This window comes from Oryza glaberrima, chromosome 2 (assembly GCF_000147395.1).
Source record: "Oryza glaberrima chromosome 2, OglaRS2, whole genome shotgun sequence".
NCBI lineage: Eukaryota > Viridiplantae > Streptophyta > Magnoliopsida > Poales > Poaceae > Oryza > Oryza glaberrima.
In genome coordinates this window covers 28,778,750-28,805,798 of record NC_068327.1, presented here as the reverse complement: position 1 = coordinate 28,805,798, position 27,049 = coordinate 28,778,750, and the positions used below count along the sequence as shown (strand labels likewise).

The following is a 27,049-nucleotide window of genomic DNA, read 5'->3' as shown; positions in this document are numbered from 1 at the left end:
TAGTAGTAGTAATGTAGGTAGGAAATCAGATGCCTGGCCTGCCCTTGTATGCCGCGGAATGGATACGTTTTAGGCCGGTTTAATCCCTCGACCGCCGCCGCATTGCCGTGTCAGGTGTCACCACCACCAGCAGCAGCTGCTGCTCATCATCTCCGTTCTGCGAGATGGATCGGAGTAGGAAGGCGGCCATGGCGAAGGCGAGGAGCTCCTCGATGAAGCGTCGGTTTGCATGGAGAAGAAGAAAGGAGGAGATGTGTGGTGGTGTTAGAGAGAGAGAGAGAGAGAGGGAGGGAGCTGTGGGCGATGGTGTCCAGGCACCGGCAGCAAGGCAGCTGCGTCGTCTTAAGAAAGAGCAGAAATGGCATGGAGCCCTCCAAAGCATCTGATGGCTGGCCCTGTATGCGTATTTATTTATGTAGGGGCTAAAGGCATCTTTTCGCAAGACGTACACTGCACACTGCTCTCATTTTTTGCAAGACGTACGCTGCACACTGCTCTTATTTGAGAGAGAGATAAGAGATAGAGAGAGCAGCAACAGCAGCAGCAATTTTTTCTTTAAAAAAAATAATCGAAAACGCAGCAAATTCTACCACTCCCTCAGTTCTCAGATGCATAAGGTTCACAAAACCGTTTGCTGACCGAAAATCGCTCAGTGTTGGTTTTGTCGGTTTTGGCGAAAATTGTTTGAAAAGAGATGGAATTCAGATAAATTGTCAAAATTTTAAGATTCAAATTGATACTCCAACAGTCAACAGAGTGGTTTGTCAACTCAAGCCAGCTCAAAACCACGAAATGTCGTGAAAACCAAGTGGTTTTCGTCGGTTCTATGAACCTCAAACGTGGAACTGGTGCTCTTCGTTGCATGATGAGGCAGCATCGCCAATGTGAAAAGAGAACTGAAATATTCATGGTTGATCACTTTCAGCATTCTCCAACGGAACAAAGGCATTGTTTAGTTCCAAATTTTTTCTTCAAACTTCAAAACTTTTCTATCACATCAAAACTTTTCTACCCACATAAACTTTCAACTTTTCCATCACATCTTCCAATTTCAACTAAACTTCCAATTTTGGCGTCAACTAAATACACCCAAAGACTGATTAAAACAGGTGTCATACCTGAACTGTGTTTAGTTCACACTAAAATTGAAAGTTTGGTTCAAATTGGAATAATGTGACGAAAAAGTTGGAAGTTTATGTGTGTAGGAAAGTTTTGATGTGATGAAAAAGTTAGAAGTTTGAATAAAAACTTTGGATCTAAACACGGCCCAAATCTGCTAGTAGAGCATAGAGATAGATTGGTGGAAAGAGTACTGTAAACAATGAACAGGGATTCTTGGGAAACCAGATCTCTCCACAATATTATGTTATATACAGCTCATGAATGGTCCAGAGCAGCAGCAGATTACAAACGATGCCAGTACATTTTGACAGGTCCGGGAAACAAAGTGAAGACATTGAAATCAAAGTATACTAAGAGTACAAGAAATGCCCAACCAGTGACCTATGTATAGTTTTTTCCCTGTCGTATGTATAGAGCAAAATTAAATGAACAAACGGCAACTCTATCTATCTGTATCTGTATCTATCATGCTACCTCAAAAGTAGGCTTGGAACAGAAGCAGGAAAAAATTCACTTCTGGCAGCAAACGTTGGACACCATGACGGTACTAGTTCCACCATAATAAAACCGCTATCAGGACAGAAGAACAGCCCGTGTAATCATCATCATCCTGCCACACCATTTCCATTTTCTGCTGGCGGGGCATTTGAAATAGCATCATATGTGGTCAAATTGGACATACTATCAGATAGCGAATTCACCTCTTCTCCCTCAGATGCAGCTGTTATTGAAGCAGCGTCCTCCGAAGCAATATCAGAAGCTGCATCCGAAGCCATACTAGATGGCTCTGATTGTTCTGACGTTTCAGATTGTGACTGTGGTTGCTTCTGTAGACTCCAATACATGATGCTAGCCGTAAGCGTTAGGATCATCTTCTGATTTACCTGTTGAAACAGAAACATAAGAGTACGATTAGTCAACAGATAATAACCATCATTTTTCAAGATAAAAGAGAAGAGGATCACAGACAACAAATAATGTAGACAGTAAAGCATTTAGCCCAGATGCTAGATAAATTGCTGAAGGTAAAGCATTTAATTCCATCTGTGATGGTAAAAGTTGCACGCTCAATTTCATGCTTATTAGCATCCCTTACCTCAATGATGTCCTCTGGCAGCAGAAACACGGAACATCCGATTTTCCTTGCAACACTAATGGTATATGTAGCATTTAGCTTCTTTTCCTCATCTGCAGAATTGAAAGGAAATAGTGAATCAGCCAATGCTACGGTTTTCCAAAAGGATACATATATAAACAGTCAGAAATTATCATCAAATAGTAATTCAAACGTGCATATGAACAGACCATCTTCCCCCTTTGTAACAACTTTCCAGTTGACAACCCTCGGTTGTACTGCACTAAGAAGTTCAAGGAAAAACCGTCCATTTGATAAGCTCTTGTCCTGAGAGAAGATAAGAAAATTTATTAACTGGAGTTATCTAACAACAAATTAAAACTAATTAAACAGAAATTAATAACACCTTGAAGCTTTCCATTTGAGATGTTCTTCCTGATGCTTTCACTTTGCTGTTTGCCCATTTTAGTATATCAGCATCAGTAATTTCTTTTCCTTGGGATCCTTGGGAGTGGGATCTCAGTCTATTCAACAATTGAAGCATATTAAATCTCATCAATTGCCACAGAAGTGCTGAAAAACAACAGATATGGCTTCAATTGTGTGCTAAACAGATAACATCAATCAGAAACCACTAAAATGACTTGATTCAGTCACACTCACCAACAATCAATTTCTTGTTACCCTGAACAATATCATTCCCAGCTAAATTTACTAAGGAAAACTTTAACTCCTTTCCGATTTTTACCACTTGATTGCAATTCTCCAATTTCCTGAATGGTAGTTTAATTGGAGGTTTCGAGGCCAGCTTCCAATTGACAGATCCTGGAGAAACTTTGTCCAGTACTTCAAGAAGTACCCATCTGCATGAGAAAGGATGTAAGTGCCCAATTCATTTGGAGATAGACACAAAAGCTCATTCAAATAATCTCATACCCATGGCGAACATCTTCAAAAACATTGTTCACGTAAGAGTCAACCCCAAGACTGTTGATCCACATCCGAAAGGACCTTTCTTCTCTCGATAATAGAACATCATCACGTGATGCAGTCTGATTGAGAGTAACTTGTCTGGTGTCACTAGTTAGACCATTCCTGTGCATCATGGAACAATAGCATTCAAGTGATAAGCAGATGACCAATTCATTGGCAGCTAGCTAAGAAACTTTTAAAGTGAATATACTGCAACATGGGGAAAATACCTTAGCTAGCTTTATGATAAAAAAATGAAAAGTTAATGCCTTTGGAGAAACAAGAAACATACTACTTACCGATGCTGGAATATTTGTGCCACAAATGCAAGATTCAAATTGGCAGAACCCTCAGTGATATCCTTAGGAGTCAAGTATCTTTTGCAATCCAACTTCTCTGCTTGTTCAAGTACCAATTTAGCCCTCTCACTAGGATCCTTTGTCTCTAATGTGGTTTCAGGGGAATGCTCTGGAGCAAGAGCTTTTAGAAGGTAAGCATATGCTTCACCATCCTGTACAGAACTAACGTATGTGAACATTGGACATTGAAGTAATATTAATTAAATGAATGTAGTTTGATTCACTTTTCCCACATACGCATTTAGAAAGGGGATTTACAGCATAAGAGTGAGTCATAAATAATTTTCAAAGCCATCTGTTGCTTAGTCAATGAAACCCAAATGCAAAGATGTTGCAAGCCAAACAGTGGATTAGCACAAGGGCAGCTTCTTTTATCAAACTGCACATAATCAATTAATTATAATGCCACTTTGTTCTATGTCATATGCACCTTCACATCTGTAGAGAAATTGCTGACGGTTTTCTTGTAGCCAGCTTTTTTCAGATGATGGTTCATCCACCGAAGTAGCATCTTTTCTGGTGACAAGCTCAACACTTCATCTATATCCTGCATAATAATCAGTAAAATGAATTTTGTTCTAAGAACATGTGAATTAAATTAATAGAAGGACAGAATGTTTATTTACCTTGCTGTCATCAAACAATTCCACCAGCTGGGGTGTCTTCTTGAGATTCAGATCAGCCAAAAGTTGAATCTGATGATAAGTGCAAAAAGATCTTTATATGATGAGGCAGGAGTTTAACCATAGTATGTCAAACATCAAAATGCAAAACTCAGTGCAACATTTACCTTTATGATTTGAGATATCAATCCAAGAATTAAATGAGGCTGCAAAAAAGAAGCATGTTAACCACAACTTAACTTTTAGTGAATTTCTTGAATTAAATAGAAGAAGTCACAAAGGGAAGGCGGCTGAAAACATCTGACACATGGACAAGCATATCAAAGAATAACACATACAGCAAATGAGCAAGGAAATATGAGGTGGAACCAATTAGCAGGTTATACAGCGAAGGATAAAATGGTATGCAGCAAATTAGTGGTGAATGAAAATTAAAGTATTTTAAAGTATTTCAATGTAGTCCTGAATGAAAATTAGTGGTAAAAATAATTTGCATAGACTACAATGCACCATGAATTACTAAAAAGAATTTAAAGTAGGGAATGCGTTGCATACCCTTCCCTCCACCAAATCTTGTGTACCAATGTTTACAACTGTACATCCAATGGCCTTGGCAGAGTTGAGGCACAGGGTGTGATTTTCATTCCTCTCCCATGGGTTAAGAACTCTTTTCTTATTTATTGCTCTCTCATCAATGGTCCCAGGTACAGCTAAATTGATCAATTTACTGAGCAAATGATCCATAAATGAGCAAATATCAGCTATGACTCAAGGGCAGTTTCTGTTCAACGAGTAAATGGATATGCACCCTTTGGTTAGCTGTAAAGACCATCTCTCACCATAGCAGAACACCGTCCCTGACAAGATCGAACAGCTGGTTGTCGGTAGGCTCGATTGGTAAATACTTCTTCAGAAACGGGTCTTCACGAAGGTAGGTGTTGATGTGCGCCACATAAGACGACTTCTCCGCCTGGTTGAGATTGTGCAGCAATGTAGTGGTACTGGACTTGAGGAAAGATGACGCGGTCTTGCCACCGCTGCCACCACCACCTCCGCCTTCTTTGGCGCTCACCCTTGACTGCAGATTCAGGTATTCCTACAAACACACCACACATAATCCCATTCCAATCAAATCAACAATGCAATGACGCTCTATTCCTCTCGTCAGTACCAACAGGAATTCAGAAAATAACCGAGTTGTACCCGTAGGAATGACTCGAACTCAATCTCCTGGTCGGCGTCAGGGTAAGACTGGGACAAGTGGGCGGCGATCTCCTCCTCGGAGATCACCTCATTGAGCCCCCTCAGCTTCTTCATCAGTCCCGGGAGGTTCTTCGTCGTGGCATGCCCTCCGGAGTCTCTCTTCAGAGATAGAAACTGCCACCCCGACAAAAAAAAAAAAAAAAACCATCAATTCCAACCCGAATGAGAGGCGAACTGCGGCTTCCTATACAACGAACTGAAGAAACCGGGGATAATTTTAGGTCACCTTGGCCTTGAGCGATCGGAGCTCCACCTGCGTGAACTGGCCCTGCAGCGACGGGTCGGAGACCACGACGCCGACGAACCCCGACATCTCCCCCCTCCTCCCCGACCTCCCCTATCGACTGCAACAAGATCTCAGATCAAAACGGCCGCAACCAAACCCCCCTCGAAAAACAAAGAAAAAAAAAAACAGGAACGTGGAGATCGTCCGCGCCCTCGCGCACGCCGCGTGGATGGGCGCGTTGCGGCGCGGCGAGGCGACGGGGGGAGGGGGGGGGACGAGGGTAGGGGTACCTTCCGAATTTCTCGCGACGATTCGTCGTCGTCGACGCTCGCCGGAAGTGCTTTCCTTGCGGTGGGGGGAAAAGAGAAGAAGGGTTGGCAATGGCGTCGTGGCTCCTCCCAGATTTCGTGGGGGCGGGAGAGGGGAGGGGAAGTGGTGGAGACGAGGACAGGAGGTCAGGTGGGTCGGTTTCGTTTGTTTGTTTTGTTTGTTTATTCGCTGGTATGTCTCCGATTTTAGGTTTCCTCAGGGTTAAGAATTAGCACATTCGTTGTTTTTTTTTTCAAAGAAAAAGAAAAGGAAAAGGAAATAGCACCTGGGCTCTACGAGGGGCTATAATGAAAGAAATAACACAGATATGGAGTTTTTTTAAAAAAAATATTTTATTGTTTGTTTTCTTTGGGCTTACCACATCTTAAACGATTGGAACCAAGGTCTAACTTATTTGGACTTTAAAGGGTTGTGCAAAATAGATGGTACGTAATAGAAGACTTTAAATGCTTTACATTGGAAGAGGTTTCGATTGCGAGACTTTAACAATATGAGTGTCCGTTTTACATATTATCGGTGTATTTTTCTTTTCTCAAAATTGAACAAAAATGCACATAGGTCGAGAAATAGGAGGATTTTTTAAAAAACTTTTTACATATATAGTTATCATTATAAGATGCTATTTCAAATCCATTATTTTTAATCTTGTAATAATAGTTAAATTATTGTTTGTATGTTCCATTACATTGAACTCAAAAGAACACACCTATCTCCCTAGAAAGTAGGAGCAATGGAGCACCAACTATATGAACACAAATTAAAGATCCTTTTGTGAATACATTATCTAAAAATACAATTAAAGATCCTCCAACTTTTCCTCGAGAAGAAACTCTCTCGTGTAATTTTCTTATTCGAGTCAACCAGCTTTCGTGTGCTCATGTTCTCAAAAAGCAACCAAGAAAACCAAAATTTGTCCGGCACCTGTTCACCCGGAGCTCGAGCGGATCTTGCTGCTCATGCCGACAAATCTTGTTGCCCTTGCCATAATTTTTCGTGGGGTTTTTATCCCCTGCCGAAAGCGTCGTCGCCACCGGCCTCTTCTTTGGCGTGTTCCGACGTGCCACTGTTCACAGCCAGAACAAACCAAACACCTCTTACCTGTACAACACATGTCCCCCCCCCCCCCCCCCCCCCCCCCCCAATCCGTGCTCCCGCCGAACGTGAACCCGTCACGCAGACACGCGTGCGCGTACCTTGGGCACACGTACTGCACACAGCGCGCATTTATCCGCAAAGCTATCGAAATATTCAGGTCTTCAGGATGATTCAATGCAGAGAAGAGCTCATTCTCTAAACCGAAGTACTAGTAATCCAGTATTGAATTAATCAGGTTGTGTTTAGATTGGTCTAAAGTTTAGAGTTTGGTTGAAATTGGAGACGATGTGACTGAAAAATTGTAAAAAGTTGTGTGTGTATGAAAGGTTTGATGTGATGGAAAGTTAGAAGTTTTAAAAAAAACTTTGGAACTAAACACATCCGAAGTATGGCATTTTCTGGCCGAACGGTTCGACAACGTGATGCATCGAATCGAAGACCCTGGGAAGCATCGACGAGTTCGTACGGAGCCGAGCTGACACCGGAGCTCCTCCACTGTCCTGCACTGTCGTTCCAGCTTCCTGGTTAATGCCGTTTTCCGAAAGCGCCAGATCGCCAGGCTTGCAGCGCGCCAACACACATTAACTCAACAAGGACGGCTAAATTCCACGCACGTTATTTCCATCGGCATCCAAAGCGATAGCACGACAAACACAGCGCGCCGCGGGGGGAAAGCTGGACGAATCCTTCGCCAGTGCGCACATCGGTTGCTTGTTATTTGGCGCGGATCCGATCGCCGGCGATGTGACGGCGTACGGGGGAAAAAAAAGGAAAACACGGAGTTGAGACCGATCACGCATGCCCAGGAAAACGGCGAAATCCACCGCTGTTGATAGAGAGACGTCCCCGATGGTTTTGCTTGCGAATTCTCTCGTCTCTCGCCCCGGTCACATGCGACCGACGAGACGACGGGGTCTGAACGTGCTCACCGCTTTCCAAGCGTGAAAGTTTTACTCTGGTCACGTGATGACGTGAAGCCGCCAGATCCTGTTGCTTTTGCTTGCCTCGGGCTCCTCTCGGACGTGGTCGCCGAGGAGCAGGGCCGACTATATCTTCTGAATTTGACCCACCAGCTTGGGCCGCGAAGTCTACCTATCCAAAACATGGGCCACGCGCGCTGCGCGAAAAGGGGGGAAGGTGACGGGCCAATCCAGCATTGCCGGCTGGATCGTCCTCTGCGCGGGCCGGAAAAGTGGCCCACACGAACGGTAGGTTCGGTTGGAACGTTGGGTGGGCTGCCTGAAATCACCGCTCCAGCCTGCTTTCTGGCCCGCTTACTCGAGTTGCTAACTTGTGTTGCTATTAATTCCTCTTTAATCAGGTGAACGGAAGGAACCCACATGTTTGCAACTTTGCATCCCTTAGCCAATCGCTGCAACTATATGTAAGTAAAGCTTTGACCACATGCATCTTGCGTGATGAATCCGCCGAGGAGTTGGAGTGGGGACCCATGATAAATAGTCCAGCTACTGCTTGCTTGCTTGCACCCTAAATTATACGGGAATCCTCAGACCTCTGATCCGCGAAGTTACCCACTCTAATATACAAGGCATAACACTGGTAAAACAAGTTTAGACAATTATACATGGAGAGGAAGTATCGGTGATGTTCGTGGTGGAGGGTGCATGACTACCACCCACTATTTAAGTCTCGGTCTCTGGTTGCCACGAATATTATATACTCACAGCTATGTTTTTAATGGGATTTTAGTATAGGAATTCTCATTGGTTTCTGTCTTTGAGTATGTATTAGGGAGTATATTTATTGATTTGTGTATGTATAGTGATGTCTATGGCCTATGGGTATATGTCTTTCGTGTAATTGCAGAGAGAAACACACAGAATGGGAATTTTGTAAGGGAAGCGTCAGATACAGTCCCAGTGTTTACAAGAAATGTAGCTGCGTTGCTCTGAACTCAAACAGGCAGTTCGATCGAAACAGGACCCTGACAGAGTGACAGAAGCTCAAACACGCACACTGACATAACACATAGCATAACATCAACTTGACCTGACAAAGCGTACGTCTAACACGGCGTTAACACAGCAAACAACCGGGACAGACAGGGCAACAATATACAAAAGAACCCTAGGGTGAATCAAACCAAAAAAAAAAAAAATGAGTGGATAAGACGCAAACGAGACGAAAAAAAAAATGTCCACTTCTGCTCCCAACGGTGACGACAGTAACACACAGCATGAATGCCGGCCGGCCGGCGCCTCACCCTTCTACTCGGCGACCACCACCGGAAAAACGGCTCAGCTGATCATTAGCTCAACGCCGGCCACTCTCGGCGTATGTCGAAGGTGTAGTTGATCTCCAGGTAGCATTTCCGGTCGTCGTCGAGGAACTGCAAGAACAAATTAACAACACATTGCTGAGCGACTGAACCTTGCAGGTTTCCTGAAGCAGCTGATATCTGACAAAGAAAATTCGCGTCATGCGTACCTTCGTCCTGGCCGAGTAGGATCCCCTCGCAAACATGCCGGACGGCGTGGTCTCCTCCGGCGTCACGTACGTGTACGGCTCCGGCTGGGGGCTGAACGTGCCGAGCATCTCCTTGTGGCTGTCAACTGCACGCCCCAACGGGAGGAACCAAAACCATGAGTGCGTTTGCACAAATTCAAACGAGCTAAATCCATCGGATTTTATAAAATTTTAGTAGTAATTAATTGTTCATCTATTGGAGACCTAATTAAATGTTTTTCGTGTTTGGGTATACCTTTGATGCCGGTCTTCCAGACGGCATTGGTGTAGCGGAGGCCGGAGACGATGTTGTTGCTGACGGAGAAGGTGAACTTGAGCTTGTAGAGGGAGCCCTCCTTGAGGGTAAACCAGACGCCCTTGGCGTTGGGCTCCACCGGCAGCGGCAGGAAGATGTCCGGCCGGCCGGGCGAGAGGATGGCCAGGCTCATGATCTTCACGTCAGGCTCCAACGTCTCTGCACCGATAAAATCAAGCGTGACAGGTTCAGACTTCAGACCTCATTATTGGGTCAGTTCTTTTTGGGACATTATTGCATCCTAATGGCCAGGACGTGTAGGCCAAATGATTGGCCGTAGTATTGAGTTTAAAATTCTAATGGAAGACAAGCAGATGCCGAATGAATGATCATCCTAAAACCGACCGTGAAGCAGCTAGCCATCATCCTCGGATTATTTGGTTAAACAACCACAACCATATGAATCATGGTTTATTCAACACTAGTCTAAAAAGCATAGACAAAAAGCCAAGGTTCGCTAGAATTATGCGATGCAAAAATGTGTCTTTTTAGGCCACTATTCAAAATCCATTTGATCTTAAAAGCACCAACACCCTAGCATATAAACTAACAACAGAAATGCACTGTTCCCCAGTATTAAGATCAGAAGGCATTGTCAATGCCATGATCAGATGAAAGCATTTGTTCAAGCTTCAATTAGGAGCCCGGACCAGATTCATTATCAGACAAGCCGAACATGCACGGCAAAGTACAGGAGTTATTAACAGGACCATCTAACCGGTGCATTGAAAACGCCGGACCCGTCCAGCCAAGCCCAACATATTTCACTTTTTCTTTTGCTGTTCTACCGTATTTTCTACGTACAAATCACAAATGTACGGAGTAGAATGCAACACGGAGCTCACGGGGGCGGTGCATGCATGGATGAATACTATAGACGATGGATGAATCTAGTCGTGGCCCATAGAACGGGGGCTAAGCACGGACAGGTACACAGGTGCATTATCACGGGACCATCTTTGACAAGGGCACAAGGCGGTGCTCAGGCTCACATGCAACGCTGTTGCATGTGCCGGCCGGCGCCATTAAACGAGATCGCGAGGACGACGAGACGACGCAGCTAAAAACGTTTAGTAGAAATGGATTTGGTTCGAGGAATTTTTACCTCCTACGGAGTTCAAATCCACGCTGCCGAGCAGCTGCTCCTTCCACCGCCTCAGGCTCTCGTCGTCCTGCAATTAAGCAAGAACACGCAGAAACGCATGAAGAATTGGATGCGTTGTATAAAATGGCGGGTGCTTGCAAGAATTCGAGCAATGGCGGGAATGAGTAGTGGTACCTTGTCTTTCTCGAGCTGGTCCTTGATGCTGACACGCGGGCCGAGGTCGATGGCCTTGGGGGCCTTCTCCTCGTCATCCTCCTCCTCCTCGTTGCTCTCCTTGCGGCAATGCGGCGCCTCGCCGCACTGCTTCCCGTTCATCGTCGCGGCGTCGCCGCCGTGCTCCACGCCGCCGTTCTTGCCCACCACCGCCACCCGCTCCTTCGTGGCCTCCTCCGTCGGCGGGGCCGCGATGCCCTTGGAACAGGAGATGGCATCCACCGCCGACGACATCGCCTCCGCACGCACGCACGCACGCACGCAGCCCGCGTCAACCCAAGAACAGAATGAGCCGAACCACGGGAGGAGACAATGAGGAGGAGGAAGGAGCGTGGCAAGGCAAAGCAAACGGGAGCACAGATACCAAAGAAGCAAAGCAAGGACGCTCGCCGAGGCGGATTCCGGGTTCGGGACAAGGGGAAAGTAGCGGGGCGCAAGGCTCCAAAACGAGGGCGCGGCGCGACGCGCGCGCACGCACGCGAGACGGCTAGCGCGAGACGAGGCGTGGCGGGGGCAGATGGTTGGATCCAGCAATGGCAGCCCGGGGGCAGAGAGAGGATAAGGGGGTTTTAATTCCCTCAGCTCGGCTCTGTCCGCTCTCATCACCAGAGGCGAGATGCGAAGCGAGGGAGTGGACTAGTGGCGACGACGTGAGCGTCACGACCTGCGCGCAGCGGCAGTGGTACAACTGTAGCGCGTTAGTTAAGGCGATGCCAGTATGCCACCACCAATTTCTCTTCTTTTCTTTGCATATATGCTTTGCACAGATGATGTCTGGATGATCATTGGGGTTGGTCCAGTAATTAATCCATTTTTTAAAAAAGTGGTATTAACTATCCTGTCTGGCTGTCTGTCTCAATTCTTCAGTGGCAAACTGGCAAAGCAGCTAGCATTCGAAGTCAAAATGGAGATCCACATCTACTGAGCCATGGATGTGAGAATGGTCTGGGTTTACTACCTGCTTCTGCTTTCTGTGTGTTACTGATCGGGTAGGTGAAGATCTGAGTGGGTACCTGCCCAGCCAGTCCGTTTTTGTCCCAGGTGATGTCGGCTTGTTCCGTTGAATCGGGCCTGTCCATCACGGCCCAATCATAGATCTGCGCGCAGGCAACTCCATTCATTTCCACATTTCAATGCGGCGAGGCGCAGTGATGTAGTGATGCCAACTCATTTTCAGTACCATATGGCTGGAGTCATTGCAATTTGCACACACCGTCCACCAGGCAAACTTTGCCAATTTGCCGGTATTTCAGCCATCTAACCAGCCCAGATAAACAGGGCCCTGTCGGGGGCCTAAACTACTCGTCAGGCTTTTCGTCACCTGAAGAAACGTCGCAATGGAGGTGTGATCACAGCATTTGTTTATTTTAACCTATAAGTGGATTCGCGGGTGACCCACTTGCACCCTTGGCGCTCTTGCAGACCTCAAGTTGCTAGTTTCGTTTATGTGCAGAGTATCTCAATTGCTCTAAGCATACTGAAGTGGCTACAGTGGTGAACATTTGTTCATAGCAGAAAGAAAGCTGGATTCTGTTACTGAATTCCTTCATAGGCGAGTAACAATCTCCCCGCTACATATGGACCTGAGTTAGGGAGGTGGATCTCCCTGAAAGAGCAGATAGCTGAGAGCTAACTGGAGAAGAAGTATAGTGTTACAAATCATGACAAACTGAGGAAAGAGAACTTCTGGCTGGCCTATCTCTAGCTCACAACACCAGTTTGTCTGCCATTTTGTTCACCGATCACGGTATCCACCTAATTTGGACTCCTGTCCCTGCAAAACTTGCTGAAAATGGTAGAGTGGCCGGAGGCTCCAGTGTCCTCGATTGCTTGCATGATATCCTTCCTCTCCTGCAAAACCTTGACAACAGTAGTGTAATCTGACAAGTAAATGGCATTGTTCAATTGCAAGTTGCAAAGTGCTGCATATAACATGTCCAAAGATGAGAGCCATAAGCTCTGCTGTGAAAGAAGAATCTGACTGCGAACTGTCCTTCGATAACTAAAGTAGAGTGAGGTATAGGGTTGTCTATGAAGACCCCAGTCCGCATCAACATAACTAACATCTTGTTCCTGCAGGAATGGAATATGTTTGACAGATTTCAAAATTCATCTTATTATATTTTTATTGAACCTTGAATACATAAGAAATTAACAAAAAAATTATATGTTCCTGCAATTCATAAATTTTATGTGACCTCAAGCAGCAATTTAGTGCATGGAAGTATATTATGTGAAATCTCAAAAACAGCCAAGGACAGAAATAGAGTTCAATGATTCAGTTGCTGAAATACGACTGGTAATTTAGTTTGATGGACCTGATATTCAGGGGTGCTGGATTGAACTTCGTTAGTAACAACCACTATGAGTCAATGAGCGGCACCTCAGCACAAAATCATCTTGGATTCCAGTTCAGAAAAAAAAAAACATTGTTACACTATTGCAACTGCAAATGTGGAACAAAGTTGTTGCCAAGAAGGTAAAAAAATATCTACCACACAATTAATTAAATAACAAAACATTTACTAGCATAATTAGAACAAAAGACAAGAACAGGAATTTGTTGAATGAAATGGAGGTTCCCTAACGAATCTGGTCTACTGTGCACACCCCAAAAAACCATGGACCAGATGCAAAAAGAACAAGGCCGAACGCGCCGCGGTGCGTGGGAGCCTTCGTCAGGAGGTGCAGTGGAAAGGGTATCTTAGACGCTGCAGCGGTGGAAAGAGAGCTAGTGTGTCCTCTGCATCTGGCCTATGTTCGGATCGGTATATACGTTCTCGGCAGTTCAGCTCAACTGGCACCTAGATGTAATTCAATCTATTCATGAAGATGGAATTCAATCACGCAAATGAATCTTCGTACTTCACATTAACAGACAAAAAGTTTCACATGAACAGAGACAAACATGAAACGCTCCTGTATAGTATGTGAAATTCATAGAGCAATAAATTGCATGCATGTAGAGAAACGCAATGCAAAATGCTATCAGGAATATAACAGGATGAAACAGTAGAAATAATGAAGCATTGCAAAATAGTAACACCAACAAAAGATAGAAACTCAATAATCTTTCGATATTTCACCGAGGGTAATGTATGGAAGGAAAATCGCCAGACATAACAGAGCCGGCCAGACTCAACTCAAACTCAACCCTATGATGGTAAACTGTTTGCGATTAACGCCTCCGCCTATGACAATGTTTGGAGATAAACGCTTCCACCAAAAAACGAATGTCGGGAGTGTTCTCCCCTACAAGAATTATTATTGTTTTCAATGTTAAAAAGGCAAAATTCACCAGATCCCGTTAGTGCAGGACCAGGAATAAACACTTGTTCGTCATCATTTTCTGCCAGTTTAGGCACCACCCGAGCCGTACTTCTTTCCAAAGAAGAGGATCTGCAGCTGGTCATAGCCTGAGAGCACACCAGCACCAGCAATGGCACGTAGGATGTTGGCACCAGCACCCTTGAACAGTGACTTGGCACCCTCGTTCTTCAGGATCTGGGAGAAAGCATCCATGGAGCTCTTGTACTTGACAGCCTCTCCAGAGGTCATCATCATCCTTCTGCGGACGGTATCAATGGGGTAAGAGGCAAGACCTGCACCGTTGGTGATCAGCCAACCAAGGGCAAAGCTTGCAAAGAAATTGTCCTGCAAACCAATGAAGATGTTAAAGAACAGTTCCATAGATGGGCAAAAAACAACTAATATTGAGACAGAAATAAGAACAAACCTGGAGAGACCCAGTGAGGACAACTGGCTTCAGAGAATCATACATTCCAAAGTACAGACCACGGTAGACAATGATTCCAACACATGAGATGTTAAATCCACGGTACAACCCAGCAATGCCATCTGACTTGAGAGTCTTGCGGTAAACATCCACAAGGCCATTGAACTGCCTTTCACCTCCTCCCTTGGCAGCCTTCGCATCATTGGCCAACCTTGTCCTAGCATAGTCAAGGGAGTACACAAAAAACAGAGATGAAGCACCAGCAGCACCACCAGAGGCAAGGTTGCCACCAAACCACTTCCAGTAACCATCCTTGTCTTTCTTGAAGTTGAACAGCCTCTTGAAGTAATCCTTGAAAGCAAAGTTCAAAGCCTAGGAGACAAAATCAAAAGTCATCAGAATAAGAAAAGAACTATAGTGCAATAGCAACAAAGCAAACAGAATGTAAACACACCTGAACTCTTCTTTCTTAATAAATTTTGATTGATTCAAACTTCTTAATAAGTGATAAACATGTAAGGTAAATAGAATCACTACACAGGCTACTGAACATCAAAACGTAGTGCTTTGTTCAGGTGTTTTACATAGATGTTCCAAAGTGTAATATACAAAACATAAATTTGGCTACCATCATGAAAATTGCAGGTTACCTGGGTGGGGAAGTAACGGATCACATTGGCAGTGTTTCCTCTCCACAATGAAGCAAAACCCTCATCCTTGATAGTGCGTCCGAAGCAGTCCCCAATACCCTTGTATGGCTCTGAGAGCCTACCAGCCTTGATCATTTCATCCTGGTTCTGGATAAGCAGCTTCACACGCTCAATCGGAGCAGCAGCAGTCTTTGAAACTGCGGCTGATACTCCACCCATGAGGAAATCAATCATGAAGTTTTTGCCACCTTTCTCAGCTGGAGCATTAGCAAAAATTGGAGAGGACGACATCATTGGGACGTTGATGCCACCATTGACAAGGCCCTGGGTCATGTAGCTCCTTGTGGTAAAGCGCCTGTCATAGGATGAGACAGATGGGCAGATGTTGCGAGCCCGTACACCTTCAGAAAAGCTGGAGCCAAGGTGGAACTGGCCACCAAACTTCTGAAGGACAGTTGGTTGATTAGCCTGCTCAGCCATCACCAACTAGCAACAATGTCCTGCATCATAAAAGGCAACAGTACTGGTTTAGAAATCCAGGATAACAGGCAAAATATTTCACTCAAAATATTTGTAGTTCAGATATTTCACTCAAAAGAAATCATAGCATACGAACAGACAGTGCAGAAGAAAGATTTATTGTTGAGATATTTCATTCAATAGAAGAAATCATGGTGTACAAACAGAGGTAGTGCTTAAGAAACTAAACGGAAAGAGCTAATAAACTGATATTTACCAAGAACAAAAGCCCAAAAAACTATATATAAGCATGTAATTACACAATTGTACAGTCTCTACAAAAATGCATCCAGAATGTATTAAAAATTGCAGTGGAACTCCTGATGACAAACAGTATAAGGTGTTCTACACAGTAGTGCACATCACCATCACGACGCACCATGAGAACTTTAAATAGGTCGCAGAAAAGGATGGTCCCTGTCCAAGCAGGGCCGTTCCTTTTTGTGCAGAGCAAAAGGAATGGCAATTCCAGAGCACATTATTAAATTCTACCAACAGGTAATGAGAAGTATAAAACTAGCATGCATGAAACACAGGATTATACTAGTAAATCTGTACAAGTTTATAAACAAGGATGGATCGTTACTGTAATACGGTCACGGTCAGATCAAATCGAGAAACAGAGTCATGTTTGGAGGGGTTGTGTGCGTTCAGATCACGCATCTGAGGCACATGAGACGACCAGATCTAGTCGACGTCAGTGAAAATAAAGAAAACCAGTAAAAAAACGCAACCCTTTTGGCTGCCCCACCATCCCCACCTGACCAATGACCTTCCGATCTACAGATTCGGAGCCAACCCGAATATCCAAAGATTCTACGAACGAAACGAAACCCAAACCCACATGATCCGCGCACAGGGGAGCCATAACCCTACAAACCACACAATACATGCACAAAATAAAGCAGAAATAGAACAGATCTAAGCAACCGACCACCCAGTCAACAGATGAACAGGAGATCCTCCCATACCAGAGGAAGGAGGCGTCGATCTGAACCTGGAAAAGCCCAAGGGCTCCTACCACTCGAACACCAACAGGCGTAACAAGTCTACGAGGAAGAAACAAGCAGATCTGCGCGAGCCACAGCCAGATCCACGGATCTATATATACATCACCGTCTCCACCGAGCACAACCCAAAAAAGGAGGAGAGGAGGGAGGAGGAGAGGCAAACGACGGGAGCAGCTCACCCTTCGGAGGCGGAGGCGGGAGCCGATGGCTTGCTTTCTCCTTCCTTCCCCAAGCGCGGCGGCGGAAGAGGGAGAGAGAGGAGAGAGCGAGCGTCGTGGGGGCGAGGGTTTCTTGGAGCGGCTGCGTGCCTTTTTATCTCCGCCTCCCGTGGAGAGAGAGAGAGAGGGAGGAAATGCCGTGCTGCTATTCCACGCTGGAATTTTGCGGCTCCAACCCTCGCGTACGCGTGCAGCGGCGTGGGTAAGCGATCTGGGCCGTCGGTGCGGGTCGGGGTTGGTGGATCGGCGGCTTGGCTGCGCCCGCGCGCGGGGCCGCGGGGGTGGGGCCATGTGGGTGGTGGGCTGGTGGTGGAGTGGCTGGGTCGTTCCATGCCGGGTTCCCCGCGATATCCTCCCGATCCGCTGCGTGGAGACGCGCACCGAACGGCGCCGGGTGGGCTCACCAGGGCGGTGAGCCGCTGACGCGTCGTGGGCTTGTTTGGTGCGTTAGTTTTCTCGGCCATGCGTATCAGCGTGTGGCGTGTTGGTGGCTGCACGGCGGATGGGCGCGCCTCGTTTGTGAACATGCCACCGTGCGTTGCATGCGTGGATCGGTCAGATCGGCGAGCGCGACGCGAAGGGGCTTGGGGGCGTTGGAGCGAGGGTGTGAATGGTGGACACGGAACATGGGATGGTGCGGTGCGGAACGTGCAAGTTGGTTGCAATGTGCGGGTCGCCTCCTTTCTGGATGGTCAGCTAGGCTGTTGCGATTTGTTGCCCAATAATGCTAGTTTGTTTATGCACGGAAGGAGGAATAATTTTCTTTCGATTTCGAGTTCCGGCCGTCCATTCTTCGATTCAAAGGGCAATTAACATGTGCATGAACGGTGATTGTTATATGATAATCAAGTGTTGGCTAATGCTAGGTTGAGAACATCAACTTTGATGATCCATCGGGATATTGGAAAATGGATTGAGTAGTAATTGAATGGATGTATAAGTTGAGAATGGTCTTCAAAATAATTTAATTTCGTGCCACTGAGTTAACTCTGTCTTAACAAATTACCGCCGACTTTATCTCCCTTTATAATATACCACTAACTTTGCTATTTTTTTAATAAGATGTCATTGGGTCGATACTTCTAAACAATTTATTAAGGGCCTGTTTGGTAGAGCTCCAACTCTCAGATCCTAACTCCAAACTCCAACTCCAGCTGGAGCTACCTCTTGTAAGAGCTGGAGATGATGTAAAAGTGTTTGGCTCATTTGGTCAGCTCCTAAAATTCTGAAAGAGAGGATAGGGAGATGGACAATACCACCCTTGTGATTCTTGCCGTTTACTTCATGAAGGATTAATATGCTATTTTTCCTTAGTAATATAAATGTTTAACAACTTGTAGCATCATTTTCATCAAAAGATAGAGCAAAAGACCGCAAAATAACATATAGTAATATGGTCTATCATCGTGCAGTATGACCAGCTAGATCATCATGAATGCTTTGTGTTATCCCATCCTGAAAGTATTGGCCTCTCTCTTGCAAGATATACAACCAAATCGCAATATGTGCAGCTGCCACATGCAGAATCACAACACAGATAATCACTTGGAAAACATGATTGATGAACTGAATTTACAACAATTTTTGATAAAGGTTCAGACAATTTTCAATAAAGGTCCAGACAATTTTCAATGACTTTCCAAGAGATTCATAGTAATCTATTCACAAACCAGCAGAATACACACAGCAGAAAAAACACAAAGGTGCACTAGCTGTCATTAGCTAACAGATAAAACTGAAGGTAGGCGTGAAATCTTGATAGATTGCAGTTCACCAGCTACTAACTTGCAAAATGAAATGCTATAACCCGTCGTTGCCGTGCAGATACCTTCCACACAGATCTGGAAACCTTGCACACCACCGTCGTTGCCATGCTCCGACCCCGCCGCTATCGCCGTGCTGCGTATACAAGGTAAAATGCATCCATCCATGAATAAGTTCAAGGCCTTGCTTGCAAGCAAGGGTCCAGGTCAGCTCCAAGCAAAAAAAACCAACAATAGTTTTAGTCTCTCAGTCATACCGACATCTCATAACCCACTGAAGTTTTGTGCTGCTACTTTACATCCAACAGAACTTTTGCGAAACATCTCGGTATCACATATCTGAAAAACTAACAAGTGAAAGCAAGGACAACAGTGATGACGGCAAAAAAAAAGGGACTTCTGGCAGTTCAATCTTGAATACTTCGTAGGGGTGCCCTCTAACCAAATCTTGATTTGAAAATCTCACTTGTGACTTGTCTTTCCATCGAGGTCTGCAAAAAGATATTGTAAAAAGATATTGTATAGCTTCAAATCTATCACAGAATTGAAAGTCATAGCTTCCTTTCCTCCAACCCCATTTTTTGGATCATCTTTTGTTAGTATGTTGTGTTTTTAATAGCCACATGGACACTTCCACTTTCAGGGGTGCCTTAGGGCCTCTAGATTCTTTTGTGTGGGAAGTTCAGGCCCTGTTTAGATCCTTCAAAATGGCAAAAGTTTTGCCATTTTGTAGCACTTTTTGCCATTTTGGATCTAAACACTAGTAGCAAAAGTTGGCAATTTGGCATTTGGCATTTGCTAGTCTATAGTAGTAAATTGTGCCAAAAAGTGCTTTGGGACCACTCCCTCTCTCTTTCTCTCTCTCACTTTAGTGCTAGAATGGCAAAACTTTAACATGCATCTAAACACCAACTAGTACTTTTGCAATGCCAAAACTTTTGTCACCAAAACTTTTGCTATTTGCCATTTGCCATTCCAAATGGATTTAAACAGGCCCTCAGTCCATGTATTCTCATGGCAGCATAGAAAGATTTCATAGTGAATTCCCTATTCTTTTTCTCCCAATTGCTCAGCCAGGGGTATGCCCCCAATCCAATTATCCTCCCATAAAAGGACATTCTTTCCACTGCCAGGTTTTATACTAAAGAATTCTAAACCAAGTGTGTATATAACCATTTGCTTATTTGTTAAATTCCAACCAAGTGTGTATATAATTGTAAACACAAGGTACAACACTAAACAAAAAAAAGTTACTAGATAGTTCATCACTGCTCTGAAATTTCACACATCCCAATCGCTCATTGAATTTTTACCATTCATCACTAGACAAGTCTTCAGATCTGAAACTTCCCCATTTGCTCATTGCATGATAACAACTACTCAACCAAATCTGAAGGGAAGAGGTGAGGGAAACTTTTAAGGTTTGGGAGAAAATACCGTGCCGCCATTTGGGGTCGTCGTGCGCCGTCTCCATCCACCTTGTGCTACCGTGCTTGCCCTCAGCCACCGTGCGCCCCCGTGCTCCCCATTAGCCACCATGCGTCGCCGTGCTCGCCCCCAGCCGATGTGCGCCGGGATGGTGTCACGCCCAGAAGTTTCCCCATTTCTTGCTTTAAAAATTGGTTAAATAAATTGCCCGAAGAAATTATCTTAATTAACCTAGAGCTAAATCCCTAATTAATAAATGCAATTAATAATCGGAAATAGCGTGGTGGAATTATTCTTGAGTTCCCCATGCTCCAATGCATTAACAAGATTTTTAGTGGAATTTTCAGAGCCTTGGAAATAATTTTAACCAATTAAAAATCACCAAAGTGCAATTTTAAATCCCAGGAAAAATCCTTTCTTCTTTTTCTTTTTCTTTTCCTTCTTTTTTCTCTATTGGGCCGTCGGCCCACTCCCTCCCGCGCTCGGCCTCCTTCCTTTGGGCCGGCCCGTTCCCTTTTCCCCTCTCTCCGGGACGCCCTGTTAGGTCGTCCCCTTCCTCCAGCCGCCCGCCCCACGACGACAACCGCCGCCGAAACCGTCCGCGCTGCCACCTTCTCCGCTCCACACCGCGCCCCCACTCCGCGTCCCCACATCGCCGCCCTCCCCGCCATTCCCGCCCGCGCGCGCCCGCAAATGGGCGGGATTCGATTTGAATCCCCCCACTCTCTCTCTCTCTCTCTCCCCCACGTCACCGGCCAAATCGGGGGGTTTCCCGGCCATGTCCGCCCCTCTCGAGCCCTTATAAAGTTTCCCCGCATCTCCCTCTCCCTTTTCCCCTTTTCGCCGCGCTCTCCCGTGCCTCCTACCGCCGTCGCGCCGCTCGCCACTAGCGCCGCCGCTTGCCGCCACCTCCGGTCGTGCGCCGCAGCCGCTAGAGCCGCCGCCGCGCCAAGCCGCCGCCGCCATTAGCATTGCCGCCGCGTGAGCCACCTCGGCCGCCGCTCGATTTCCGCTAAACCCCACCGGAGCCCGGTTCTCCTCGCATGCCGGTGAGCTATCCATTCTCCTTCGTCTCCGGCCAACAATGGTGGCCGCCGTGGTCACTCTCTCTACTCCTAATCCTTCTCAACTCCCTCCGTAGGTGCCATCGCCGCCCGTCCGCCCCTCCTCATCGCCGGGTCATCGCCGCCACCTTCATCCTCCGCTCCGGCCGCCATACTCGCCGGTGAGGATCCCCCCTCCTCCCTCTTCCCCTCTCTCTCGTTTGTGCCGCCTCTCTCCACGCGCTCGCCGTCGCCTTCGGTCGACGCCGCCGTCCTGTACCCCGTCCGCCGTCGCTTCCCGCGCCGCCGATTGCCATCGCCGGCGACCGTGCGCGTCGCCGCCGGTTGCCATGGCCGGCCCGCCGGTTTTGAAGCCGAGCCGAGCCGTGCCTAGCCGCCGCCGTGCCGTCCGATCGGCCTCCCGGCCGATCCGGACCGTCGGTGGACCACCCGCGTGGTCCCGGTCCACGGTAGACCGGCCACCTTGAGCCACTGCCCGTGGGGCCCACATGCCGGCGCCCCCTTCCTCTCCCCTTTGAGACGCTGACCCGTGGGCCCCGCCTGTCGGCGCCGTCCCCCCCTTGGATGACGTCAGCCCTGGGTATTATTGCACAATAATTAATTAAGGACTTTTTCTTTATTAGTACAGTTTATCTTCTAAAATTCATAAGTAATTCATCCGAGCTCCGTTTAAGTCCATTCAAGTATCAGTAAATTCATAAAAATGCAAAGAATCCATTGGTTTTGTTTCCTGTTTCAGTAGTCTTATAGCATGTTTTGCTTGTGTGCTTTGTTTGTCGCGTAGAATTCGGCCGTTTCGTTGATCCGCGATTTCTCGAAGACGTTGCCGTGGTCTCATCAGTGCGAGAGCAAGGCAAGTCATGCAATACGTTTGATCATATTGTACCCAATTTACCAATATCCCGCATTTCTATTAAATGTTGCATTCTTTTACAATATCATGTGGGATGGGTCCTACTACTCAGCCATATATTGATTTCCTTATGCCATTGACAACTTGGGTATTAAAATGACTTGATGTTGGTTTAGGAAATGCTTAACCACGCTTAGTTCTACTAGTACACAAAAAGGGAATCACATTAAAGCATAGACTTTGATTATTGGCAATAGCTTTGGATTGGTGCCACCGCAATGGTGTTAGTTAATTAAAATACACTGAATGGTGGGCTGTGGGTGCATGGTTTTGCTGGTCGCACCCATGGCAGTTAAGGACCGGTTCACGGGAAACCCTGGGAGACTTACCGTGCTTACCACAAGCGGGAGTGGGTAACTGCTTGATCTGAAGTATAGCTCGACCCTTTCCTAGGCACTGGTGGCGAGGGTGGGCGTGATGGAGTTGGATCGGCCGAGGTGTTCGGTTGTCCAGCTGCCGGATTCACCGCGGCGCAAGAGGGGACCGCCCACTGCCTTACGAGGGGTGGGGGTGAAACCTTAGCGTGGTGTGGATGGTTAGGGGAGGGTTATGTGGAGGGTCTTGTCACGATTTCCCTCTTTGCAGTATCATGGTGATACTTCGGGGCATGGCGACATGTGTGGAATCGTGTCTTGTGGGTACAGTTGTACACCTCTGGCCAGAGTAAAACTATTCAAATAGTCGTGCCCGCGGTTATGGGCGATCAACAAGATTCACCGTGATTAGTCTCACCCCTAGTTTAGCTTAATGAACTAGTGTAGTTCAGGTGGTTGATTGGGCCTGTTGCGTTGGACAGTGATTGGTTAATATTGATTAATTGCTACAGCTGTTTTACTCCTTTCAACTACTGCTTTGAAATGCCTGCTTTATGCAAAAGAACCCCTAGCTTCCTTTGGTTATATCCTGCATCATACCTCCTCTTCCGGTATGACTTGCTGAGTACAGTGGGTAGTACTCAGTCTTGCTCTCTTTTCCCCCACACCAGAGTTGAAGTTCTTCTCAGTTGGAGCCGTCTCAGAGAGGTTGGTTTCGTCGCTGCCGTCAAGGTTTGCCTGTGGAATGGAGTCGCCCGCTGCTGAAGTCAAGCTTCCCGGTTTAGCTCGCTTTTATCTTTCCCGCTGCATTTGTAATCTTTTATATTTTTGTAAGACGTGGGTCTGTATGTCAACAATTATCGTTTGTGTACCCTGGCTGGTCCTGGACAGGGATTTAATGCACATTCAGCTTAGAAATTCTGGTTCGAGAATTTCTGGGTGTGACAGATGGGAAGGAGGGGAGCGACACTGAAAGGGGAAGCCCATGCGCCAGCTATTTCCAGCCGGTGCGTCGTTACGCCGGCCGCTTCCTCCTCCACCGTGCGCCGTCTGCTGCTTCGCCTCCTCGCTCCCGCGAGCTGGAGGTCGGGGAAGACGGGGTGAAGCGGTACGGGAGAGAGGGATGGGGGTAGGGCGATGGCATTTGCGGGTAATTTCATCGAAAATATGTTGGCAATTCTATAACGCGGTTGGAGTTGGAGTTTTGGAGCGACCAAAATGCCGCTCCAACCCGCCGGTTCAATTTCTCAGAGCGATTCCATGCGCTCCACTCCAGCTTTGAACAGATCTGGACCGTTGGGTTGGACTCCAGCTCCAGGTATATTGAATCTGGGAGCTGGAGCCATGCCAAACAGGCCCTAAATGCCCTTCGAGATGTAGAAGGGTTGATAGTTGATTGATCGACTAGAAGATCGATAAAATATGAAAACTTTCACATGCCTTTCTAATAAAATATAGAAGTGTGTTGCACATTTCAAGGTTTTCAATTTACACTGACATTTTTCGAAAATATTGTTTATGTTTTATGCTAATATAAGTATCTTTTGTTGATGTTCTTTTGTGTAAACCATCTTTCACGTGCTATGCAATACACAATTATTTTTCATATGCATCTATCTTTGGTTCCTACATATATTGTATAAGAAGGCTATGTAAAAACTTTCGCATTTTTTGGAACTTATAGTGGGTTTATAAATTGTCAACCCTTCTATGGTTTGAAGGATATTTGAAGTTTTTTTTAAGTATTCACCCCCAATGCATATTGTAGAAAAAACTGACAGAGTCATGGTATATAATAGAGAGGCAAAATCGATGACAAATCATTGAATTAGAGTAAACTCGATGATATAGAATAGGCTCTCTTATGATCTTTGGCCAGACAAGTTGTAGGTTTTCCATGACTAATGGCATCACAGCTCTTAATCTAGATAAGTTATTTCTATTCAATAAAGTATAGACTGGACGTCATGCTTGTCATAGATTTAGAAAAATCGTAACACCATACAGGTTGAACTTTGTTGTTGAGTTTTACCTGTCCCATGCATGATCCCTAAATTATTCTGATGCCCAAATAATATTCAGCGACCGTCGCCCTCCGGCTCCAAGTCTCCCAACACAAGCAAATGTGATTACATGATGAAGGAAGACATTATTTGCATGAAACGTTAGCCGCGATGACTAGGAAGGATGGGCCTTATTTAGATGGGCTGCAATCTTTCACGTCTGAAGGATTGGATTCCGGCCTATCCCAATTTGGCCCAAAAAAATTGGATATTTTTGTTAGGAATAAGTTCACCGGAAGTCCCTCAACTTAACATCGAGATTTTTTTGACGTCCCTCAACCACAAAACCAGAAATCTCCGCCCCTAAACTATACGGAACCATTCACTTAAGGTCCCTAGGCAGTATATATAGGTGGCTTCGCTAACATGGCATCCTAGTCAGCAAAAATAATAATAAAAAAAGTACGTGGGGCCCACATGTCAGTTGCACATTCCTTCCCTTCTCTTTTCTTCTCCTCCTCCTCCTCCTCCTCCTCTCTCTTCTCTCTTCTCTTCTTCAATGAGGGAGGCCGACGGTTGGCAAGCGGAGCAGCGATGGGAGGGTGGCAGGCGAGCGCGGCGATGGGTGGCGGCGAGCCCGTGTGGCCGCGAAGCGGCGGTAGGATGCGGGCGGAGCGGTGGCGGGCAGAGAGGCGCCGCCCTCCGCCCCGCTCACTGCTCTAGCCGTCCCGGGCGCCTGCCACCGTGCCCGCCTCCTTTCCCCCTCTCCATGCCGCCCACCTCCTCTCCCCCTCTCCACGCCGCCCGCCGCCGCACCGGCCCCCTCTCCCGCTTCATCCCCACGCGCCGCCGCGCCCGCATCTGCCACCCACATCCGTCGGGGAAATCGCTACGAAGGACAAAGGCGACGCCGATGCCGCACGGGAACAGGAGCAAGGTCGCCGTCCGCCTCACTCGCCTTCTCCGCCATTCTCCTCACCGTCCCGGCGCACTCGCCCGCCGCAGGCCCGCCATCGCTCCGCGCGCCGGCCGCCGGCCTCCCTCACTGAAGAAGAAGAAGAGAAGAGAGGAGAGGAGAGAAAAGAGGCGACGTCGGGGCGGGCGCCCGTGAAGGTGGAGAAGAGGGAGAGGGCCTCCCAGGGGCGGCCGTGGCAAGAGTGAGCGGAGAGGATGGCAGTGTAGGACGAGTAGGCAAGGGAGGGAGAGAGGGTCGACAGGAAGAGTGCGCCGCTCGCCGGCAGCGGGGCCCGAGGTCGAGCACCCGGCGCGTTCGAACATCTCCGCCGCCGCCATCGCGCCGACCGCCTCTCTCTCCCTCTCCCGCTGCCGTCGTCCCCGCTCCGCCGCTGGCCACCTCTCTCTCCCCCTATGTCGCCGCGCCTACTCGAGAGAACCCAGAGAGAAGATAAGAGAAAAAGGGAAAAAAAAGAGAAATGTGGGACCCACACCATTGTCTCACTTACATGTAGGCCCCACATATTAATATTAATTATTTTTGCTGACTAGGATGCCACGTCAGCGAAACCACCCATATATACTGTCTAGGGACTTTGAGTGAATGGTTTTGTATAGTTTAGAGGTGAAGATTTCTGATTTTGTGGTTAATGGATCCCAAAAAATCTTATTGTTAAGTTGAGGGACCTCCGGTGAACTTATTCCTTTTCGTCAACTGTTTTCATGATTTCGATCTCTCGCTTGATTTCCACCCGTCTCCTACCTGCTGCCGTAGATTGTATTGCGGAGATAACGTTCTGTTTGTATTGAACCTTTCCTTTTTCAAGCGAGTTATTAGAAACTTCATTAAAAACTTTTAACTGTATCCGCATGTCCTTCGCAGATTGCATCTGAAACAAATCCATATCAGGGTCCTTTTTTACTCTATACAGGCACACCAAGGTCCTTGTAACTTCATTTTAGCAGTGGTTTTTACTATTTCGCTTGTCTTTGTAACATTGCAATCTGCAAACGCAACCTCCTGTTAAGCCGGATGATCGTCATAATGAGTATTATGCAGAGGAGGAATAACTTGGAACTAATTTGGGTCAAGTGGGCGTGTGTGCGTGTCTTCTGAGTTGTACGCGTTCAACAAGATTAATTTGGAGACAAGATATGAGAGGTGATTAAATCCATTTCACTAGTGTGCAATGAGCACCCTCTTCTCTTTATAAATTCTGTAACGGTTGATTTTAACAATAAAATAAACTTCTACGGTTCTACATCTGCTTTCACTGCAAACATCTAGTCATACAAAGGACTATTTTGAGCC

General features: G+C 46.5%; 3 protein-coding genes across 4 annotated transcripts; all 3 read right to left on the bottom strand.

The window, feature by feature from the left end:
• Positions 1–1,332: 1,332 nt before the first annotated feature.
• LOC127764408 (fimbrin-4-like) lies at positions 1,333–6,106 on the bottom strand. The gene is made up of 15 exons (XM_052289291.1): positions 5,931–6,106; positions 5,641–5,758; positions 5,355–5,528; positions 4,991–5,247; positions 4,707–4,878; positions 4,319–4,357; positions 4,155–4,223; positions 3,959–4,075; positions 3,469–3,680; positions 3,134–3,292; positions 2,861–3,060; positions 2,604–2,770; positions 2,428–2,524; positions 2,219–2,310; positions 1,333–2,006 (listed from the first exon to the last, which is right to left on the bottom strand). Exons 2-15 carry the CDS (start codon positions 5,725–5,727, stop codon positions 1,728–1,730), a joined length of 2,121 nt encoding a protein of 706 aa, XP_052145251.1. The 5' UTR covers positions 5,728–5,758; positions 5,931–6,106; the 3' UTR covers positions 1,333–1,727.
• A 2,930-nt stretch (positions 6,107–9,036) lies between these two features.
• On the bottom strand, positions 9,037–11,828 carry LOC127761414 (rho GDP-dissociation inhibitor 1-like). Its single transcript, XM_052285705.1, has 5 exons — positions 11,127–11,828; positions 10,953–11,019; positions 9,788–10,006; positions 9,514–9,638; positions 9,037–9,415 (listed from the first exon to the last, which is right to left on the bottom strand). Exons 1-5 carry the CDS (start codon positions 11,766–11,768, stop codon positions 9,335–9,337), a joined length of 1,134 nt encoding a protein of 377 aa, XP_052141665.1. The 5' UTR covers positions 11,769–11,828; the 3' UTR covers positions 9,037–9,334.
• Positions 11,829–14,219: 2,391 nt separating this feature from the next.
• On the bottom strand, positions 14,220–17,426 carry LOC127762460 (ADP,ATP carrier protein, mitochondrial). 2 transcript variants are annotated; one of them, XM_052286985.1, is made up of 4 exons: positions 17,260–17,426; positions 15,552–16,051; positions 14,902–15,273; positions 14,220–14,819 (listed from the first exon to the last, which is right to left on the bottom strand). In XM_052286985.1, the coding sequence occupies exons 2-4, from the start codon at positions 16,029–16,031 to the stop codon at positions 14,523–14,525; spliced, it is 1,149 nt and encodes a 382-aa protein (XP_052142945.1). In that variant the 5' UTR covers positions 16,032–16,051; positions 17,260–17,426; the 3' UTR covers positions 14,220–14,522. The 2 variants fall into 2 exon arrangements, with proteins under 2 accessions (XP_052142945.1, XP_052142946.1); XM_052286986.1 differs by lacking the exon at positions 17,260–17,426 and adding an exon at positions 17,042–17,176.
• Between the last annotated feature and the right edge of the window lie 9,623 nt (positions 17,427–27,049).

Bases quoted from the DNA above. Each gene is read 5' to 3' on its own strand.
- LOC127761414 (XM_052285705.1), bottom strand. From the start codon at position 11,768: ATGAGAGCGGACAGAGCCGAGCTGAGGGAATTAAAACCCCCTTATCCT. The intron at 11,020-11,126 runs GTACCACTACTC...GCTTAATTGCAG, and splicing joins ACCAGCTCGAGAAAGACAAG to GACGACGAGAGCCTGAGGCG. The intron at 9,639-9,787 runs GTATACCCAAAC...TGGGGCGTGCAG, and splicing joins CTGGAAGACCGGCATCAAAG to TTGACAGCCACAAGGAGATG.
- LOC127762460 (XM_052286985.1), bottom strand. From the start codon at position 16,031: ATGGCTGAGCAGGCTAATCAACCAACTGTCCTTCAGAAGTTTGGTGGC. The intron at 15,274-15,551 runs GTAACCTGCAAT...TTTGTCTCCTAG, and splicing joins TCCGTTACTTCCCCACCCAG to GCTTTGAACTTTGCTTTCAA. The intron at 14,820-14,901 runs GTTTGTTCTTAT...ATTGGTTTGCAG, and splicing joins TCCTCACTGGGTCTCTCCAG to GACAATTTCTTTGCAAGCTT.
- LOC127764408 (XM_052289291.1), bottom strand. From the start codon at position 5,727: ATGTCGGGGTTCGTCGGCGTCGTGGTCTCCGACCCGTCGCTGCAGGGC. The intron at 2,311-2,427 runs GTCTGTTCATAT...TCAATTCTGCAG, and splicing joins TGTTACAAAGGGGGAAGATG to ATGAGGAAAAGAAGCTAAAT. The intron at 2,007-2,218 runs GTAAGGGATGCT...CTGTTTCAACAG, and splicing joins TGCCAGAGGACATCATTGAG to GTAAATCAGAAGATGATCCT.